We start from the raw sequence: 22,852 nt of genomic DNA, 5'->3' as shown, positions 1-22,852 counted from the left end.
AAGTATTTCCAAACACGATAATATCATCCAGATAGCACTGAACTCCATGTTGATTCTTCAGAATCAATTACATCATTTTTTGGAAGGCACTTGGGGCAAATGCAATACCATATGGAACACATTTAAAACAAAATAGTCCCTCATATGTTATAAATGCTGTGAGGTCTCTGCTATCTTCATGCAACATAACCTGGTAGTATGCACTCTGCAGATCAAGAGTAGAAAACATCTTTGCTCCACGGAGTTCTGCAAATACTTCTTCTTCTATGTGAGGAAGAGGATGGCTGTCAATCACAATAGCTTTATTTGGCTCCCTTAAGTCCACACAAAGGTGAATGCCTCCACCCTTCTTCTGTGCCACTACTATAGGTGAAATCCATTCCGAGGAGTTGATCTCTTCAATAATGTCCTTTTGAACAGGTTTTCTAAGTTCCTCTGAAACAGCTTCCCTGACTGAAAATGGTAGGCGCCGTAACTTCTGTCGTACAGGCATCACATTATTCCGCATTTTAACTTTATGCAGAAACCCATAAGCACAGCCAAGTTTCTCCTCAACTTGGTGTTGAGTCCCAGCTGAAACCAGTGTGTACCGCAAGAGTGCTTTGCTGAGGAAGATCAATTAGTCCATTAACTACCCTGAGATTTAAAGCAGCCAATAAATCTCTGCCAAGGATAGGAGTGCCTTTGTGGACAACGTAGAACTCTGCAGTTACACAGCAATCACCAAAAGTAACTATTGCTAGCAAGAATCCATGTACTGATGGTTTTTCAAATAGCACACCAAGTGAAGCTTGGGTTCAGTAAGAGGCACATCTTTAAAGTAATGCAAATAGATGGAATCAGGTAGTATAGATACTGCTGAGCCAGTGTCCAACATTAGCTGAATAGAGTGTAATTTGCCTGAGGGTATGGCGGAAACCTTTACCGTGCACTTTATTTGTTCTGGAATATGCGCAGTAGTGATTTTGTCCACGCTCAGCACAGTAATATCTGTTATTGTAACTTCATGCACCTGTTGATTGAACTGGCTGCTGTGACACACTTTAGCAAAATGCCCAATCTTTTTGCAATGATTGCACTGAGCTACTTTTGCCGGACATCCTGTGTAGCTTGCAAGGTGTTGTGGGGATTAACAGCGAAAGCATGCTTTTACTGTATTTTGAATTTGCTGATTCGGTGGTTTTCCATTAGTTTTCCTCTTGGAATCATTTGTCTGCAGCAATAATGAACTTTTCTGCAAAGGAGTCACAGCCTGGATTGTGCCTCCTGTATCCATGCTCATTATTTTGGCTTCAGCTGTAGCTGACTCAGTCTGAGTAGCAATGGTTATTGCTTTTTCTAGTGTAAGTTGTGGTTCTAGAAGTAAGAGTTCTTTTACACAAAGCATGGTTGTTTTCTCAATGAGCTAGTCTCTAATCATCTCATCTGCCATATTCCCAAAGTCACAAGTTACAATCAGACTCCTCAGGTAAGCAATATATTGCATTATAGTCTCCCCTGTTTTCTGCTCACACTGGTGGAATCTGTAGCGATTAGCTACTACATTCACTTTTGGCACAAAAAAGTTCTTTAATGTAGTCTCATATTTATCATCTGCAAGGGGAAAAAAGTGTAAAATATATGCTGCCCTTCTGCTCCAAGGCAGTGGATTAGCAGAGCACACTTTCTTACTTCAGAAATCTCTGTAGCACTGATTGCAAGCAGATAAGTCTCAAACATGTGGAGGCTCTCAAACACATAAAAGCAATTGGAGGCTGTCAAGTTTCCTTCCCCACTCTGAACTCTAGGGTACAGATGTGGGGACCTGCATGAAAAGCCCCTAAACTTACGTTTACCAGCTTAGGTTAAAACTTCCCCGAGGTACAAACTATTTTACCTTTTGCCCTTGGACTTTTTTGCTGCCACCACCAAGCGTCTAACAAATATATAATCGGGAAAGAGCCCTCTTGGAAACGTCTTTCCCCCAAAAATCCTCCCCAAACCCTACACCCCCTTTCCTGGGGAAGGCTTGATAAAAATCCTCACCAATTTGCATAGGTGAACACAGACCCAAACCCTTGGATCTTAAGAACAATGAAAAAAGCAATCAGGTTCTTAAAAGAAGAATTTTAATAAAAGAAAAAGTAAAAGAATCACCTCTGTAAAATCAGGATGGTAAATACCTTACAGGATAATGAGAGAATCCCTCTAGGCAAAACCTTAAGTTACAAAAAGACACAAAAACAGGAATTTACATTCCATTCAGCACAGTTTATTTTCTCAGCCATTTAAACAAAACAGAATCTAACGCATATCTAGCTAGAGTACTTACTAAGTTCTAAGACTCCATTCCTCCTCTGTTCCCGGCAAAAGCATCACACAGACAGAGAGAGCCTTTGTTTCTCCCCCCCCTCCCCCAGCTTTGAAAGTATCTTGTCTCCTCATTGGTCATTTTGGTCAGGTGCCAGCGAGGTTATCCTAGCTTCTTAACCCTTTATAGGTGAAAGGGTTTTTCCTCTGGCCAGGAGGGATTTTAAAGGTGTTTACCTTTCCCTTTATATTTATGACAGAAGCTCACTTGGGCTTTGCAGAAAGGGTGCAGGTGGGTTCAGAGGCAGAAGATCCTTCCTCGTCACCAAAATGTTGTAACACCCAGGCAAGGTACTAACAAACTTCAACAGGACTTTATTTTTAAATGGAAACCTCTTTACCAAGCTGCTGTTGCACCCTCGGTAGCTCTCACTCAGCCTCCTCAACCCCTCCCCCTCCGCCCCCGCTTCCTGTTTCCCGTCCTTTCAGACTCCCAACAGCCAGTGCTCCCAGTTCTAATAATTACAGCATCTAAACACCACAGGGGTGGGGTGGTGGTGGAAATAGATTGTGACAAGGAGCTTGGAGAGTGTTTGGGAAAAGGGCTTAGAAGCTGATAAGGGGAGGGGGTAGAAGAAAAAAGAAAATGGGAGTTGGGATAGGCAAGGAGATTGGGTGCCAAGGAGACTGGAGCCAAGAAGCTTGGGAGCCAGGGAGGAGGAAACTGAGATCACATCAGGAATAGAGGGTAGATGGGGACCAGCTGGGCAAGTAGACTGTGACTGGGAATGAGCAGGGGCAGTTGGGCTGTGGGGGGAGGGAAACAGATGTGTTGAGGAGCCAGGATGCGGGGGAAGAACTGGAAGTGGCTGGGAAAGGAGACAGATTTGGGATTAGAAGCCTGAAGAGCAGAGACTGGGACTGGTAGGGTAAGACGATGGGACTGGGATAAGGATCCCGGGGTAGGGAAGAGACTGGACTGAGACATGGACAGGTTAGAGACAGGACAGAAGGAGTCAAGCTTAGGGGGAATGGGTCGATGAGTCTGTGACCACTAGTACACACTGCGCTCCAGAACAAGTCACCATTCCTCACCATCTCGCAATTCCTGCATCTGATCTTTCCTTTGCTGTCAGCAAAAATCCACTGGCAGAGTTTGTGTCCCATCTCCCTTTCGTGCTAGCGCATATAGAGACTGAAAACCTACAACTGCTATCAGTTGCTCCGTTAGTTCAAGAGGCAGAGGTCTGTGCAGTGAATCTACAGGTTTCAACCCTGATGATGACCAAGCAGTATAATGGGTCAGTATATATGGGGGTCAGTATAATGCCACACGATGGAATTTCTGTTTTAGAAATGAGACACATGCAAAAAAACAAACAAACAAACAAAAAACCCCTGAGTTCAAAGAATATTAAAGTTGCAAAGCCAGACACTCAAAAGTTAGGAAATGCCAGAATTAAAATTGCCTGTGCAAACTTAATGTGTAATGTGTATGCATTATGATACAGTCTTTAATTACATGGCCACATGCTGTTTTTTTTCAACAGGATCTCAGTTCCCAAGCTTCAAAATGGGATAATAATACCATCTATTCTTGCTTGACTTCACAATCTTAGCATTCTTTTAATGTAGTGTTTTTGGATATAATAGTATGGAGAATTCCACACCCCAGCCTAAAATATTCTATGTGGTTAGACAAGAAAACTTTAGGGCTCAGTTCTGACACCCTTACTCACGTTGAGTAGTGCCTTACTCTGTAAGTTGTCTCCTTGTAATCAACTGGGCTATTTACATAGTAAGGTACTCAATGTAAATAAAGGTGGCAGAATCAGACCATAGTTAAGATTATTTAACAAAATACGCATTATAATATTGTTAGAATACTAAATTAATCTAAAAAGTACATTAACTACAAAGTTCCACACTTCTTATTACTGATAACTATCTAATGTACTAGAGAATTTATATATACATTCGCTATGAACATAACTGTACTTTAAAATAATAGGGAAACAAAACAAAAATGTTAATCTGCCATAGTGTATTTTATTATTTATACTGTGGCTTAGTATACGGCATGTCTAGAACAGTCACTACAGAACTTCTTCATTCCATAATGTTATGTACAAAGTAACACCTGCAGACATGGAAAATTCTGACTAGCTTACAATGTTTGGAGGGTGAGGTCCTGATAATGCAAAAAGACGTACTCACCTGCTCATCATTAGACACTTTGATTAGTATTGGGAGTTTTCAGACATTGAAAACTCCATAAGAGTGCAGAACTAATAATGTTGGTGAAAAAATAATTAGGAACTCCAAAAAGGTTAAGTAGGCTTATGCATAGATTTTCGCTGAGGATGAATGTGCAAACTAATTATGAAACCTTTAGGATGAGCCATATTTTGAGTTAGAATAATTTTTGAAAAGAGGAAAGCCACTAATTATTCCAAATTGAAGCTGGCTTGTCTGATTAATTTCAAATGGCACATAATATGCTTCCAAAGCATAAGACTAAGAATCCAAGAACTAAAAGCTTTTAAACAAACTAACAAATCTCCATGGAGAGAGAAGATGAAATCAGAGGGGGAGAGAATTAAATACACACACAGACACACACAACCCACATCAAGAGGTGAGGTTGCCAGTGTAGGCGTTTCCACTGCTGTTGTGTCTGTGCCACTTTATCTCTGTAATTGCAGATCCTGTGCCCCTGCCTTTAACCACCTGCTGTTGTACAGAGGATCAGCATGCAGATCCACTGTGTGGTATTCAGAGAAACACAGAAACACCCAGTATTTGTAAAGCTACACTGTCCATGTGTGCTCTACTCTCTGTCCATCTGGAATTTACTGCAGAATTTAAGTGATGCAGGACCTTAAACCAGCCCTCCACACCCATGGTGAACATCATCTTTTAAGCCAGTCTTGCAATTTATCAAACCCACACTACAAACCGACTGAATAGGGCATAAATGTCTCCCTAGTGTCTAAATAGTGGTGTTTGTCACTTAAAGATGAAACCTAGCTATTTAATTGGGGGGTGGGGGAGAAAAGAGGAGCTAAACCAATATCCTTATAATATAAGGATGGGCGGAAATGGGAGCAGATTCAGAATTTTAAACTAAGTTATTTGAGCTCAATTTGATTGATAATCAATCAGTCAGCCATGCTAGGTGTCAAAGGATGAAAAATTTGCGCTTCTAACTCTTGCAGTAGAATGTAATGATCAAATGTATCAATAACATTGCATAAATCAGTAAAGATTGTTTCCAATAAGCCTCTTCAGATAAAAAGAAATATCCACCAACATGTGCACAAGATTTTACTGAGCAACAGTGTGATCTTATTGGTGTGGCCCTTCTCTTTCCTCTGTTGTCATACCCCTGCTATCTTGTCACTCCCCTTTGTCAAGTCATATTTAAAATTAGATTGTAAGCTCCTTGCATATTTTTTCTGCACTGTAAGATCCCTAGCATACTTTTGGGTTTGTTGTAAAGTTAACAGTAACAAGATGATAGAAGATGCTATAACAAAACACCAGAAAATTTACAATCTTCACTGGAACAGCAATGGACTTGGTGACTTATCAGGTCTTCATAGAATCATAAACTTTAAGGTCAGAAGGGACCGTTATGATCATCTAGTCTGATCTCCTGCACAACTCAGGCCACAGAATCTCACCCACCCACTCCTGTAACAAACCGCTAACTTATGTCTGAGCTATTGAAGTCCTCAAATCATGGTTTAAAGACTTCAAGGTGCAGAGAATCCTCCAGCAAGTGACCCGTGCCCCATGCTGCAGAGGAAGGCGAAAAACCCCCAAGGCCTCTGCCAATCTGCCCTGGAAGAAAATTCCTTCCTGACCCCAAATATGGCAATCAGCTAAACCCTGAGCATGTGGGTACGACTCACCAGCCAGACACCCAGGAAAGAATTCTCTGTAGTAACTCAGATTCCACCCCGCCTAACATCCCATCACAGGCCATTGGTTATATCTACGCTAATAGTCGAAGATCAATTAATTGCCAAAATTAGGCTATCCCATCATATCATCTCCTCCATAAACTTATCAGGCTTAGTCTTGAAGCCAGATATGTCTTTTGCCCCCACTGCTTCCCTTGGAAGGCTGTTCCAGAACTTCACTCCTCTGGTGGTTAGAAACCTTCGCCTAATTTCAAGTCTAAACTTCCTGATGGCCAGTTTATATCCATTTGTTCTTGTGTCCACATTGGTACTGAGCTTAAATAATTCTTCTTCCTCCATGGTATTTATCCCTCTGATATATTTATAGATAGCAATCATATCTCCCCTCAACCTTCTCTTGGTTAGGCTAAACAAGCCAAGCTCTTTGAGTCTCATAGAATATCAGGGTTGGAAGGGACCTCAGGAGGTCATCTAGTCCAATCCCCTGCTCCAAGCAGGACCAATCCCCAACTAAATCATCCCAGCCAGGGCTTTGTCAAGCCTGATCTTAAAAACTTCAAAGGAAGGAGATTCCACCACCTCCCTAGGTAACGCATTCCAGTAGCTTCACCACCCTCCTAGTGAAAAAGTTTTTCCTAATATCCAACTTAAACCTCCCGCACTGCAACTTGAGACCATTACTCCTCGTTCTGTCATCTACTACCACTGAGAACAGTCTAGATCCATCCTCTTTGGAACCCCCTTTCAGGCAGTTGAAAGCAGCTATCAAATCCCCCCTCATTCTTCTCTTCTGCAGACTAAACAATCCCAGTTCCCTCAGCCTCTCCTCGTAAGTCATATGTTCCAGTCCCCTAATCATTTTTGTTGCCCTCCGCTGGACGTTTTCCACATTTTTCCACATCCTTTTTGTAGTGTGGGGCCCAAAACTGGACACAGTACTCCAGATGAGGCCTCACCAATGTCGAATAGAGAGGAACGATCACGTCCCTCCATCTGCTGGCAATGCCCCTACTTATACATCCCAAAATGCCATTGGCCTTCTTGGCAACAAGGGCACACTGTTGACTCATATCCAGCTTCTCGTCCACTGTAACCCCTAGGTCCTTTTCTGCAGAACTGCTGCCTAGCCATTCGATCCTAGTCTGTAGTGGTGCATGGGAGTCTTCTGTCCTAAGTGCAGGACTCTGCACTTGTCCTTGTTGAACCTCATCAGATTCTAACTTCTATCTCAAACTTCTATTATTCATTCAAATTCAGCATTTTATGAAGTATAGCATGTGTTTAGGATGCTGTCCGCAGTAGGTAATTAGGTTTTTAACTTGTTTGACTATGATAGATATAAAATACAGTTTATTGTGGATAGTGAGACATTTTTAAAATGCGACCTGAGTATAATCAGTGATCTTCACAGTGCCTGAGATTGTATTCTGGTGGGATCCTAAAAGCAGGCATGTTTTTGTGATGACAAATGATTCACTCTAGTATAGTCTACGTTATTGCCATTTTTCTAAATTCTGGAGCCAGTATGACAAAAATGATGATTAAAACGTTATACTGACCATGTAAACAAATGTTTTGGACTGAATTCTTCTATATCTTTCCTGCAGGAAAATGGTGGTTTCTTGACAATGGGCTACTGAACATTACCAGCGTGTCTTTTGACGACAGAGGTAAATACACATGTGTTGCTTCTAACATCTATGGCACTGTGAATAATACTGTGACTCTGAGGGTCGTCTTTACCTCCGGAGATATGGGGATCTATTACATGATTGTCTGCCTTGTAGCTTTTACCATTGTTATGATCTTGAACATTACCAGGCTGTGTATGATGAGCAGCCATCTGAAGAAAACTGAGAAAGCAATCAATGAGTTTTTCAGAACAGAAGGAGCAGAGAAACTACAAAAAGCCTTTGAGATTGCTAAGCGTATCCCAATCATCACCTCAGCCAAAACGCTTGAGCTTGCCAAAGTAACCCAGTTCAAGACCATGGAATTTGCTCGCTACATTGAGGAACTTGCCCGAAGTGTTCCTCTGCCACCTCTCATCATGAACTGCAGGACTATAATGGAAGAAATCATGGAGGTGGTTGGCTTGGAAGAACAGGGACAGAACTTTGTACAGCAAGCAGCAGAAGGCCAGGAGTCTACTGATGGAGAGGATATGTTTATGATCCCTAATGCACTAAAGCGCAGCGACTCTCTCACAGCTGACTCTGAGGCATCATCACTGCATGAACAACCACAGCAGATTGCGATAAAAGTGTCAGTTCATCAACTGTCCAAAAAGGACTGTATAGATGACCAGTCACAAGACTGTGTGCAATCAGAAATTAAGGAAGAAGAGATTCCTCAAACACCAGCATCTCCTACTGATCCAGTTCCTGAGCCTTCTACTGAACTAAACTCCAATGATATAGCATTGGCAACTGACAAAAATACGTGTTTTATTTATGAAAGCCATGTATGATAATTACTCTGTTAATCTATGCATAGTAAGAAGAATCAGGTGGAGCGCCTTTAAAAATAGATATTGTACTTGCCGCTAAGCCTTACCTGGAGACTATCATAGAAAAAGCATGCATGTGGATTATTTGATATTTTCTTCTCTGAGTTAATTTTTCTATGATGTATGACAGAGTAATTACTATTATATTAATACTAATTGCTCTTTTTGGTTTAGGATTTTTTTTCAGAAACATTTACCTCAGCAATTTCTAGGTTGTTGTCATCTTCAGTGACCTCCTGGAAGTCATTTGTAGTGCTAAAGACACTTAGACTTACTAAACATAAAGCTGTTCTTCATTTTTCTCCTTCTGCTTCCTCCCTTCCATCTGCTGCATTTTTGTGAAACTGTTCCCAAGAATTTGAGACATTGCCCAGGAGGCAGGATTTCAGTTGCCAAATAAAATCCTAGTTAGATCCCATTTACCAAGCATCTTTGCCAAGCTGCATTGTGAATTAAAGAAGGTTAAATGTGTCTTTTTCATTTGAGACCATTTTATTTATGTTTAGACAGTGGGGAAATAGGTTCCCCTACCCCTTAGGCTGAAGAAGCCAATAAGTGTTCATTCACACGGATGATATACAGTGTATTTGTTTCTACAGAAGAGAAAGCACTTTATTTGTCAGAAGGCTACAGTACAAATACTGAGTAGATTTTTTTCATATATTTAAACATCTGTTGATTTTACCAGAAGTTTATATTGAGAAGGACTGTGGGTGTCCAAAATGTATTGTCTTGTTTTTCTTACATGGTAGAAGTAAATGGAACCAGGTGATTTTATATAACCTGTCAGGAGTGTAGATTCAGTAAAAGTATTGTAACCTCCAGTATTTTGTTGCAGGTGAGGCTGAAGTGGTAAAAGATCCTTGTTTATCAGGATTTCCTTTTTAGCAATGTAGTTTCCTGATGAACAAACACAAGTGCATCCATAATCATAATCTTTTTAATCTGGCTATGAGTCAAAAAATTAGTCAAATACTTGCTATTAAGTCATAATGGTCGCCTCAGTGCATAAAAATGGACAGTGATCACAAACTATATTACGATAGTACAATTGATTTGCTATTTTAAAAAATCCTCATGAAATTGAGATCTCCTGGGGTGAGGGGGTTAACTGATCTAAGCAAATATTACTCCATCTTTATATAGCTTTCATAATCATGGCAAGTGGGGCATATGTCTGTCATTGGAGATTTTCAAGAGCAGGTTAGCCAAACACCTGTCCAGGATGGTCTAGATAAGACTTAGTCCTTCCTTAGTGCTGAGGACTGGACTAGTAGACCTCTTGAGGTCTCTTCCAGTCCTACGATTCTATAATATTAGGATCATGGAGTTATGCTAGGATATTAATGAACTGCAGAGGTGGGGGAGGGAAGGGGGATAGTGTCTATTTCAGAAGTACTGTAATATTATGCACTACTGGATGAGCATGGAAAGAGATCACTTACAAGAAGGAATTTGTGCATGATGAACAGTAGGTTATTTAATCATCTGATACACATTTCACTTGGAACTGCTGAGCAGACCATGGTCTTTTCACTTTGGAGAAGGACTACCATGCATTAGATCAAGTGTTAGAAATAACCTGGAGTCTCTTAATCCAGAGTGTTGTGGAGAGAGAATTCATTTAGACTGCTGAGAAACTGGTGAGCACAGGCCACCCAGACATTTCTCAACAGCTGTCACAGCTAGTACAACTTTGAGCAGTGCTGATGTTTGGCTTGGAGAAGATCAGATATGTTCATTGCATAAATAGTTGGGGGCAAACAAGGTCACTGAAACTGCAGCTATCAGAAATGGGTAACAATGGTGGTGGTGGCCCTGAATGGAGTGTGGAGTTTCCTCAGGATCCAGTTCAGTTACAAATTGACTGAGATACACTGAGCTAGCTAAGATATGCACCCACCCCCACCTGGAAAATGTCCCTTTCCTTACGTTTCTACGGCCAATGAGTATGAAACAAAAAAAGAGAGGCCCAATTGCACTAATTTTTTTTAGGGTGCAATCATCTGTATGTGCAAGTTATAGCCATTTAGATGCCTAGCTACTTGATTGCACCCAGCAGTCAGAAAATTTGACATCTAAATGTGCACTTTCACAAACAGAAATATGCCGGGGTAAGGCCTCTTTAAAATTTAGCCCCAAATATATAAGTAGTTGCAGTTATGTGAAACAAATCTAGACCACACTGTGCAGAAGAGGAGACAGGAGCGTGTTAGAAAGATGTTTATCATGACCTGTGAGAGTGAAAGTGCTCAGCTGTTCAGTCTGAAGTACATTTTTGTTTTATGTTCTTATCCCTTTTGCTTTAAATCACTTATTTGCTCTTGGTTAACAAAAAGGAGATTTAACATAAAGCAAGGCTGGAAGTGTGCACTGAGTTCTTTTAATTTGTTTTAATTATTTATACTAAAGAGACATATTGATATTCCTAATTGTTTAATGTTTAGCAAAAAATGGTTTCATACTATAAAGTGACTTGCCTGTTGCTCAGTGAAAGTAATTTTCTCATGAAGAGCCACACTGTTCTTCAAAGCAGAATGCTATAAATTTAGGAAGAGATTACTCCTCGAGTTTGTGAGCAACTCTGGACTGCGAGTATGTCATCTCTTGAGTTCATACGGGCCCCACAAAGCGGCTTAGGTTCCTAAGCCCCCAGTTTTAAGCACCACTGCCATCTACAAAATCCCCTCTCAGCTGCCACCTAACCCTGGAGGCAAAGAGATTAAAAAAAAAATCAATATTTTGAAACCAAAAAAATCAAACTTATTTAAATTAGATATTTTGTATTTAAATTAAATGCCGATTTATTTTTTTAAACTAAACCTATTTAAAAATAAATTTGAAAGTGACAACCTATGTTGAGGGCTAAAATTATTATAAGCTATTAAAACCATTTAAATATAAAAATATTAAGCATTACATGTTTGCTGCCAAGTTTTCAAGAAAAGCATAGCCAGTAACTTCCACCAGTTGGTGGGTAAAAGCCCCTGCAACCAAAGTTTGTTGAAATACGAAACCAGCTTCTGACAGCAGTAGCCTCTTCGGCAGTTGCAGAGAGAATATTTTCCTCATTTCAGTTTATTCAGCTAGTTAAATTCAATGACTAGTTCATTCAAAGTTAAGAAACCAATTGGGAGTTGAAAAAGCTGGAAGGCTTGTTTACCCTCTCCTACTCGAAGAATAAAAACTAGGTGTGAGAGAATGAGATCTACTAGTTCTAAAATTTCAAAGGGCATGGTGACTAGAAACAATCAGTTCAGTTCATTAACTACAGATCATATTTCCTTTCTTTAATAAATCAGTTTTAAATGCAAAACATGTTTTGATAAACTTTTTTCTTGTGTATTCAGCACTCTTAAGGTAGTTTTATTTAATAAAAAAGTTAAAATGCTGTTTTAGTGCATTTTTAGTTAAATTTCAATTTCCATCCAAAGAGAGCTTGATACACATCACAAGTAAAAAAAAAAATTAATCTGGTAAATAAGAGCTGCATCTTTCACCATTTTCTAACATGATAAAATATTTAAAAATTAAGAATCTGAATAAATGTAAACTAAACTATATACTTGTTTAAATAAATATGTATAGATATAGTACATCCTACTGGTTAGTAAAAAGAAGCAAAGATTATATTTAGTTACAAATAACGTGTTTTAATAGTACTAACTAACGAGAATCACCCTTTCTTTAGGAAAATAATTAAACAGTACAAATGCAAAACACGATTTACATTAATTATTTAAATCAAGGTTTTCTGCTTGGTGATTTAAACCATGATTAAAATTGGTGCTATAAATCACTGTGATTTAAATCAATCCACCTTGCCTGTAGACTCCTAAAGTCCTAATGTAAAAGTTCCTTAAGAGCCTGAGGGCTTGTGTATACTGCATGGTAAATCGGCACTGCTGTGATCAATGCAGCGGCATCAATTTAGTGGGTCTGGTGAAGATGCGATGAGTTGCTGGCAGAGCGCTCTCCTGTTGACTTCAATACTCTACCCTCCCCGAGAAGCGCAATGTAACTTACATTGACTTCAGCAGCAGTGTAGACCAGTGTAGAGGCCTAAATTTCTGCCTCTGGGCATGTGCACTGCTGCTCTAGCAGGCATCCAGACACCCGTCTCACTCCTAAGCCGCAGTGCAATCCTCAAACCAGGTGGCGATGGGCAGAGCAATGCCTATTCCATTTCAATTCCCCCCTGTGTCTGATGAGGAGAGGGGGGTTTGAACAGGGGTTTCCCATCTCAGTGGGCTATGGGATATTCCAGTGTGAGTCTCAATCTCTTGTTGAAGCTGTTCCACTTTGTATTAAATATTAATTAGGCCACCGGGGAAGGAAATGACTGTGTAGCCCAGTTATCAGGGCATTCATGACAGAGGTAGGAGACCCCTATTCAAATCCCTTTTCCTTCTCGGAGAGCAGTGGGAATTGACCCTGGTCTCCCACATCTTACCCTAACCACTGCTGGCCTAACGGTTATGGTGGAGGCCACCTCCTCCTCTCCCCCGCCCCCCCAGTTGTTTTGTTTGGAGCTAAGCAGCAGACATTCTTGAAAGAAACAGTTTAGGCACCTAAGCCACCTTCCTCTAAGAGAGGTTCCCAGTTGTGGATTGTTAGCTGAGATAGGCGCCTCTCTCCAGTCCAGGCTTAAGCTATGCCCAACTCATGAAGTTCAACATCTAAGACACCCATTAGAGGGGTGTCTCTCCCATTGGCTATCTTAGGCAGCTCACACCAAGCATGCCGGCTTTTGTGGATCCCATTCTCAAGCACCTATATCCCCCATGCATTATATAGGGAGCCAAGGCCCTGACTCCTGCTTTGTGGATTCCAGTGATTTTTTTAGGCACCTTAATGTTAGGCATTGTGATACCTAAGTCCCTTGAGGATCCAGGCCACAGTGTCTAGCACAGTGGAGCTCTGATCCTGATTAAGGCCCCTATTCTCTCCTGCAATCTGTTCAATAATAATTATTACTAAATTATAATAGTATGAGGCCAAATAACCCCATGGTTTCCAGCAAAATTTCAAAATAAAATCTATACTTCAAGGAAATTTATATTTTTTTCAAAGGGCTGGACCATGCAAAGTGAATAATGAAGCACAGCCTTTAAAGTGCACAGTGAACCAATTCTTATCTAAATTGCTTGGATCTGATGCTAAGACAGGCAAAATAAGTGAATTTCTGGCCCATTTACATCAATAGGAGTTTTGACATTGGAGCTAGGATTTCACCTAATTAAACCTTAAAGTTCAGAGATGATGCTGGTTCAATCAATGTAATCTGAAGGCTCTCTTTCCCTATGCATAAAAGTGTTTAAAAAGTAAATGTAACTTTTTGGGGCATCTAATAGTTTGGTCATAGTTAATGCGTTACTTGGTTGAATGAAAAAATAGTTTTATGTGGGAAAAAATGTAGGTTTGTAATAGTTCTGTTTTAAATATTTTCTCTCTATTTTCATATAGGTGGAGTAATCTTCAGTATCTTTTTGGATCTATTGCGTTACACCTATAAGCATAATGTTTAGTAAATGCTTTTAAGCACTCATTTTGCAGTAGTGATGTGCCAAACAAGGTCTGAAGATCTCATTCTACCTCTTCCTCCTAGCCTATTTAATCATAATCTATCTCAAATAAACTGTTTCATAATATGATGAAAGAATAACATTTGGAAATAGCTAGTGTAAATGTTTCGATGGAACCATAATTATATTTCTAGTATTTACATAACTTTAATTTATATCCAGGATAGGTTTCATCACACACCTTAGGCACCTAAGGGGAATAGGAGTGATACATTACCTATAATTTGGCCTAGGCACACCTTTTTACACTATTATTATTTGTTAAGCATCCGTGTGTTTAGTACCATACAACACTCAAAATGCGGAAAGTCCCTGTTCAGACAAAATTATGTTCTAAACATATCATGCAGAGTAATCCAATTTTAGAATGAAATAAGGGGATCTTGTGTTCTTAATGCAGCTACACCCTTCATGGTCATCCCTATGTGTCAAGAACTGAAAATATTGTAACATATAATCAGGGTTTCCTGACCAGCTTTGCAAAAGTAAGTTACCTACATACTGATTTAGAATAACTCGTTTTTAAAAAAAGCAGTAATACCCAGTGGCGAATTCAGAGAGAGTTGGAAGTTGTTATCAAGAATATACTGGCAAATCACTATTTAAAGTGTTGGTCTCCTTGGTATCGATCATACTTTGTGGGACTGCTGAAACTTTCTTAGATGCAAAGAAAATGCTTGCTCTAAATTACAAGTTATATTTCAGTAATTCTGGAAGTTTTCTTTTTTTAGTGTTACAACACATGTAAAAGACCTGTGAATGTGCTCTGCTGATCAGAAGCATAGTTACTGTATTTTGCTTTTAAGAACTGTCAATTCTAAGATTTTCACAGCCGTAAATCACAAAGAGAAACCAGTTCATGCTAAAGTGGCAAAAAAATGTGATCTAGCTTGTAAATTGATCATTGTTTCAATAAAGAATTTTCACAGAGTATATTGAGTGTGTTTCCTGATGTGAAAATAGCAGTGATTACTCAGAAAAATTATGGTGTTGTTACAAAACAGCAGTATCTGAAGTTTGAAGTGACGCTGTTATGGGGTGAACCCCCATCATAGGCAAGAAAGAGTTCAAGGCCTATTAGGCACATTCACTCCACCTGGCCTGAGCCACAATTTGATAGTTTCTTCTCAGCCAAAGAGGCAAGACTAAAGAAGGATCAGGTGATAGCAGAAACCTGGACCTTACAAATTGGCCAAAAGAGTTCAGTCTGGGGGAGAAGTGCTGAGCTGGACTAGACTCGACTTGACTCCTGTGCAGGTCCATAGCTTCAGAAGCTGTTGGACTCTAGAAACTTCAGAAAGACTTAGGTTGGGTCGGAAAAAGTGTTTGATACCAGAGCTGGGCACATCAGTGGAACCCCAAGAAAGGGTTGAGCTCAGGACTCAGAAGATAGGCCGATTCTTTGGGACTTTGGACTATACAGTACTTGGACATTTTGTTATCCTGGAAGGGATTTGGTGCTAGTTGCTTCTCAGATGGAGAACTGAGTGTTGAGTAGAGACAGAAGGCCAGCTCGAGATGAAAACCCCTGCAACATTGCACCCTACCACAAGGGGAAATCTTGAGGTGAGGACTTACCATTACAGACCTGTAAAAGCGGCAAAGAGTCCTGTGGCACCTTATAGACTAACAGACGTATTGGAGCATAAGCTTTTGTGGGTGAATACCCACTTCGTCGGATGCATGTAGTGGAAATTTCCAGAGGCAGGTATAAATATGCAAGCAAGAATCAGGCTAGGGATAACGAGATTAGTTCAATCAGGGAGGATGAGGCCCTCTTCCAGCCGTTGAGGTGTGAACACCAAGGGAGGAGAAACTGCTTTTGTAGTTGGCTAGCCATTCACAGTCTTTGTTTAATCCTGAGCTGATGGTATCAAATTTGCAAATGAACTGAAGCTCAGCAGTTTCTCTCTGAAGTCTGGACCTGAAGTTTTTTTGCTGCAGGATGGCTACCTTTAAACCCTGCTATTGTAGTTTTGAGAAGGCTTGGTGAAGATCTTGTAGGTGTTGGTCTCTCTCTGAGAGGTCGGAGCAAATGCGGTTGCACCTCAGCACTTGGCTGTAGACAATGGATCGTGTGGTGTGTCCAGGATGGAAGCTGGAGGCATGAAGGTAGGCATAGCGGTTGGTGAGTTTTCAGTTTAGGGTGTTGTTAACGTGACCATCACTTATTTGCACCGTGGTGTCTAGGAAGTGGACATCCCGTGTAGATTGGTCCAGGCTGAGGCTGATGGTGGGTTGGAAGCTATTGAAATCGTGGTGGAATTCTTCCAGGGTTTCCTTCCCATGGGTCCTCAGACAGAGACCAACACCTACAAGATCTTCACCAAGCCTTCTCAAAACTACAATACTCACATGAGGAAATAAGGAAACAGATCAACAGAGCCAGACATGGACCCAGAAGCCTCCTGCTGCAAGACAAGCCCAAGAAAGAAACCAACAGAACTCCACTGGCCATCACATACAGTCCTCAGCTAAAACCTCGCCAATGTATCATCAGTGATCTACAACCCATCCTGGACAACAATCCCTCACTTTCACAGGCTTTTGGAGGCAGGCCAGTCCTCGCCCACAGACAACCCACCAACCTGAAGCATATTCTCACCAGCAACTACACACCACACCATAGTAACTCTAACTCAGGAACCAATCCATGCAACAAACCTTGATGCCAACTCTGCCCACATATCTACACCAGCGACACCATCACAGGACCTAACCAGATCAGCCACACCATCACTGGTTCATTCACTTGCACGTCCACCAATGTAATCTACGCCATCATGTGCCAGCAATGCCGCTCTGCTATGTACATTGGCCAAACTGGGCAGTCCCTACATAAAAGGATAAATTGACACAAATCAGATATTAGGAATGGCAATATACAAAAACCTGTAGGAGAACACTTCAACCTCGCTGGACACACAATAGCAGGGTTTAAAGGTAGCCATCCTGCAGCAAAAAAACTTCAGGTCCAGACTTCAAAGAGAAGCTGCTGAGCTTCAGTTCATTTGCAAATTTGACACCATCAGCTCAGGATAAAACAAAGACTGTGAATGGCTAGCCAACTACAAAAGCAGTTTCTCCTCCCTTGGTGTTCACACCTCAAGAGGGCTTCATCCTCCTTGATTGAACTAACCTCATTATCCCTAGCCTGATTCTTGCTTGCATATTTATACCTGCCTATGGAAATTTCCACTACATGCATCTGACAAAGTGGGTATTCACCCACAAAAGCTTATGCTCCAATACGTCTGTTAGTCTATAAGGTGCCACAAGACTCTTTGCCGCTTTTACAGATCCAGACTAACACGGCTACCCTTCTGATGCATTACAGACCTGTATCTTTAACCGTATACCTGCTAACACTCAAAAAACATCTGAAACCCATAAACTGGGATAGTAGGTATTGTAGACCAGCTGTTCATCTGAAGGGAAGAAAAAGTTTGTTTTTCCTTAATAAAACTTCAGGGTGCAATTTGCAAAAGCACCCAGTACTCGCCTAACTGCACCCCCTACTGAAGCCAACAGTTAAACTCTAATTGACATCAGCATAAGCAGAGTTGAGCCAATGCTGAGTGTTTTTTAAAAACTACCTTCAAGTAGTGCCTTGATGAGATCTGTGCCACTGAAATATTTGTAAGGCTTGTATTAACCAAAGAGGAAGCACATCATTTTTTTACAGCCTGCATGACACAAAATAGCTATGAGCAAGATTTGCAGAATAATTTGTAAATTACCTTATTAGGCAGTGTCACTCTGTCTGTAGTGGCACATGACCATGAGTGCCTACCTCAGACCAGACTCTAACACAGGGCAGACACCACCAACTGGCAGTGTATTCTATAATTAGGTTTCACCAGTAATAAATGTGAACTCCTGGATCACTATTACAGTCTTCCTATGGAGTCACAGAAAGTCCCCTTAGACTCTCCAGTGTATCACATGGACAAACTGGACTTAGTGATAAATGGTTGCTTATACCAAAAATCACACCACATTTAGGTTGCTTCCAGACCCAAGAAACCAGTTACTTACCCCAGATCAATTGGTACCATAGATGTTAAACCACAAGCAATGACTATAGCCAACCCTATAATAAACTATCTAAAGGCTTTTTAACTTGGGAAAAGAAACGAGACTTATTTACAGGTTTAAGCAAGCAAACATACACACGTCTAAATCCTAAGAGTGATAGAGTTGTAGTGATCAGTCAATTCAAAGTGTCTTTCAGAGCAGACCCTGAAGGAAGCCCCTTGGAATCTCTGGCTTTAGCCTAGGCAGAGTTCCAACAATGAAGAGATGGAAAATTTTCCTGTGACTTTGTTTTATTTCCTTCATTCAGCTTCCAGGTCCACAGGACTAGCTTCCTTGCATGTAGCACTTCTAGGGTGCAATAGGGCAATTCAACATCCTTTGTATTGCAAAGTTTCTTCTCAGCCCATCTAATTTTGATAGTCCTTCTGGATGAGCGGGGGGAGGAGGGAATTCCCGTGCCTGGGTTCACAAGTTCAGAGCAAACATTTTCAAAGTTATAAACCAAACGTACATATTTTCTTTTAGCACGGAATACAAGTGAGATTAATGCATGTAGCCACTTACAAGCATTTCATAGAATATAAACACTAAATACATTCTTATATGCCTAATACCTATTTTGAGCAAAACTAGAATACAGGTGAACTGGTCTGGTCTCCAACTATGAGTTTGTTAGTTCTTAGCTAATGCCTGCATTCTTGGCAAGAGCTGGCACCTCCTTTGCCAGCATCACAGGCTGATTCTCCAAATGGAAGGGAGTGGTACATTCTCTCGATAAGGCCTTCTATTGTCTGCATGTGAAGTAGAAGCATACATCAGTGTAGCTAGCTTTCTGAACATTTATCTTTACTTGATATTTGCACTGTTGCTTATGGGCCTGATTTTTCCAAGCTGACCTTTCTTCATGAGTAGTGCTCTTGAAGTTGGGGCTCCATGATTATGGATATACCCATAAATAACTAACTACATAACAAATCAAAATGTGAAAATCCTGTTTTAAATTCCCAGTTGCATTGTAGTACATACTAATTGAATTACAGTAAATAGGCTGAGACACTATTCCCAATATCCATACCTTTAAACATAATTGCCATGCCCTTTCCACTGAATTTATAAAGTTTGGGGTATACTTTGATGAAAAGCAAGTAAGTATTGCTGGTTGAAACAGGCAAAATGTACAAGAATTTTGTGATATGTTAATTCCTGGGCAATGGAATGTGTTGTAGATATTCAAAACTTTGACTAACAATAGTCCGACTCTAAAGTTAAGCATTCTAGGGGGTTTTATTTCGTTTCTTCACTGAGCGTTTGACAGCACTTTGTGTACAGTCAGATTCACTCCCTGTCTCAGCTTTTGTTTACCATGGAGCTCTCCTGTGCATGCTATCCCCAAGGTCCTGCAAGAAAGCTGATGCTGTTTCCATGGAAGGCTTCCTTTCCCTAAGACCCCTGTAGACAGCCAGGGAGAAACAGAAGCTGGAGGACAGACAGTAATACCCTTTTTCTTCATTCCTCAGATGCATGCCTAGGCTAGGAAATAAGAAAGGACTGCTTCACTCCATAACATTCCTCTGCAGGACTCAGAAAGGAGTTTAGAAGATAGACCTAACCCTAAAGCTGCTACTGAAGAGGCAGTGTTCCCAGGGGGAAGTGGCAGAACCAAACATATAAGGTGGTGCTGCTCTTGAGCTTCCCCATTCTCCCTCATTGATAATGATGCAAAACAAACAGCTAAAGACACAAAAACTAACAGTAAGAATTTTGTTAAGGACATTAGACGCAGGAAGCCTGCCAAACAGGCAGTAGAGCCACTAGATGACCAAAGTGTTAAAGGAGCGCTCAAGGAAGATAAGGCCGTCGCAGAGAAGCTAAGTGAATTCTCTGAATCAGTTTTCTCTGCAGATGATGTGAAGGATATACCCACATCAGAACTATCCTTCCGGGGTGACAAAACTGAACTACTGTCCCACGCTGATATATCCTAGAAGAGGATCTAGAGCAAATGGATAAATTAAACAGTAATATGTTACCCAGACCAGATGGTTTCACACAAGAGTTCTGAAGGAACATAAATATGAAAATGAAGAACTGTAGTATGTAACCTACTCCTGAAACAAGCCTCTCTGCCAGATGACTGGAAGGTGGCTAATGTAATGCCAATTTTTAAGAGTGTTCTAGAGGTGACCCTGGCAATTAGAGGCCAGTGAGCCTTACTTCAGTATTGGGAAAATTGATAGAAACTATAGTAAAGAACAGAATTATCAGACACATAGATGAACACAATTTGTTGGGGAAGAATCAGCACAGCTTTTATAAAGAGAAGTCATTCCTCACCAAGCATATAGATCAGTAACTGCTTAAAACTAAGGGTAGGAATAAATGGTCAGTTTTCACAATGGAGAGAGGTAACCAACAAAGTCCCACAAGGATAATACTGGGACCTGTGCTGTACCATATATTCATAAATTATCTGGAAAAGGGAGTGAAAAATAAAGTTGCAAAGTTTGCAGATGATACAAAATTGTTCAAGGTAGTAAAGTCCAAAAACTGACTGAAGAGTTACAAAGGAATCTCACAAAACTGAGTGACTGGGCAACAAAATGGCAGATGAAATTCAACATTGATAAGTGCAAAGTAAAACGCATTAGAAAAAATAATCCCAACTACACATATAAACTGTGCTTTAAATTAGCTGTTACTACTCAAAAAAGAGATCTTGGAGTCCCCATGGATAGTTCTCTGAAAACTTCAGCTCAACGTACAGTAGTGGGCAAAAAGGCTAATTGAATGTTAGGAACTATCAGGAAAGAGATAGAAAATAAGACAGAAAAGATCCTAATGCCACTATATAAATCCATGGTCAACCCAAACCTTGAATACTGAGTCCAGGTCTGGTCACCCCATTTTAAAAAGGACATGGTGGAACGAGAAAAGGTTCAGAAACGTGCAGCAAAGTTGATCAAGGGCATAGAACAGCTTCCATATGATGAGAACCTAAAAAGATTAGGGCTGTTCATCTTAGAAAGGAGATGACTAATGGGAGATATGGTAGAGGTCTATATGGGAGATATGGTAGAGGACTGGTGTGGAGAAAGTGAATAGGAAAATGTTATTTACCCCTTCACATAACAAGAACTAAGGGGTCACCCAATGAAATTAATAGGCAGCAGGTTTAATACAAACAAGAGGAAATACTTTTTCACACAATGCATAATTAACCTGTGGAACTCTTTGCCATGGGATGTTGTGAAGGCCAAAAGTACAAAAGGGTTGAAAAAAGAACTGGATAAGTTCATGAAGGATAGGTCCATCAATGGCTATTAGCCAGAATTGTCAGGGATGCAATTCTGTGCACAGGATGACTATAAATCGCTGACTATCAGAACCCAGGAGGGGCAGACAAGGGATGGGTCACTCCAACTACCCCATTCTGTATACTCCCCTTGAAGCTCTGGTACTGGCCACTATCAGAGACAGGATACAAGGCTAAATGTACCATTGGTCTGACCAAGTATGGCAGTTCTTACGTCCTCATACATCAGCAGGGAAGCAGAAAAACATTTTGAAGTATTTTGAAATAGAATGTTTTAAATATTAAACTTTATTTATAGGGTGCTCAATCAGAAAATTTCTCATGCTTTTTTTTTTTTAAGTTAACTTTCAGTCTCAGTTGGGTTTGGAGTGCCGGCAGGTAAAAACCCACATTTGATCTGTATAGTGAGAAAAATGCACATGGAAGTCCCAGACTGACTATGAATGTGGAATATGGAAAACCCTAATGCCATTTTTACACTCTCTCTGCAGACTAGAACCATATTTTGTTTTCCTATCACACTAGAGGACATTGGATATTCTTATATCTCTACCTCCTCTAATGTCTATAATAATCTGCTCTATATTTAAGTCAGCTAAAAATACTGATTCCTCTTTGGTTTCATTTCTTCTGCACTCTTGTCTTTTTCTTCTTCTCTGTCTTCCACCAGATCTCTCCACTTTCTTTAGGCATTTACCTCTGTTAATTCTTGGATGATGAGCCCTGGGAAGAAATGAGCTTTAATGACTATAGTGAACCTTATGTTCAAAACACTCAGTCCTGAGTCTGCCTTTCACAAGCTCACAAAGTGAACTGTCTTTCATAAATACAAGGCTTGAGTGCCTGTATGCTGTATTTAACAGTATGGTTCCAGGATTCAGACCAAGCCAGACTGCTGCGCTAGAAGCTGACCCATGAATCCATTAGATAATGCAAGAGTCAGTAGATTGGAGAAAGAAGTGGTTCGGGACTATTTAGAAAAGCTGGACGAGCACAAGTCCATGGGGCCGGATGCGCTGCATCCGAGAGTGCTAAAGGAGTTGGCGGATGTGATTGCAGAGCCATTGGCCATTACCTTTGAAAACTCATGGCGATCAGGGGAAGTTTCGGACGACTGGAAAAAGGCTAATGTAGTGCCCACCTTTAAAAAAGGGAAGGAGGATCCTGGGAACTACAGGCCAGTCAGCCT

The 22,852-nt window shown here is 40.6% G+C and overlaps 1 protein-coding gene across 1 annotated transcript in view; it reads left to right on the top strand.

Annotated features, from left to right (window-relative positions):
* Nucleotides 1–15,235, top strand: part of MFAP3L (microfibril associated protein 3 like) — a 38,181-nt gene extending 22,946 nt beyond the window's left edge. The window contains exon 3 of the mRNA XM_074951139.1: nt 7,826–15,235. Within this exon, the coding sequence (XP_074807240.1) occupies nt 7,826–8,688 (863 nt within the window). The 3' untranslated portion in view covers nt 8,689–15,235. The remainder of the gene's footprint in view (nt 1–7,825) is intronic.
* The last annotated feature ends 7,617 nt before the right edge of the window (nt 15,236–22,852 follow it).

Source organism: Natator depressus, chromosome 4, assembly GCF_965152275.1.
Source record: "Natator depressus isolate rNatDep1 chromosome 4, rNatDep2.hap1, whole genome shotgun sequence".
Lineage (NCBI taxonomy): Eukaryota > Metazoa > Chordata > Testudines > Cheloniidae > Natator > Natator depressus.
Note: the sequence above shows the minus strand (reverse complement) of the source record. Positions and strands in the feature narration are given on the sequence as shown.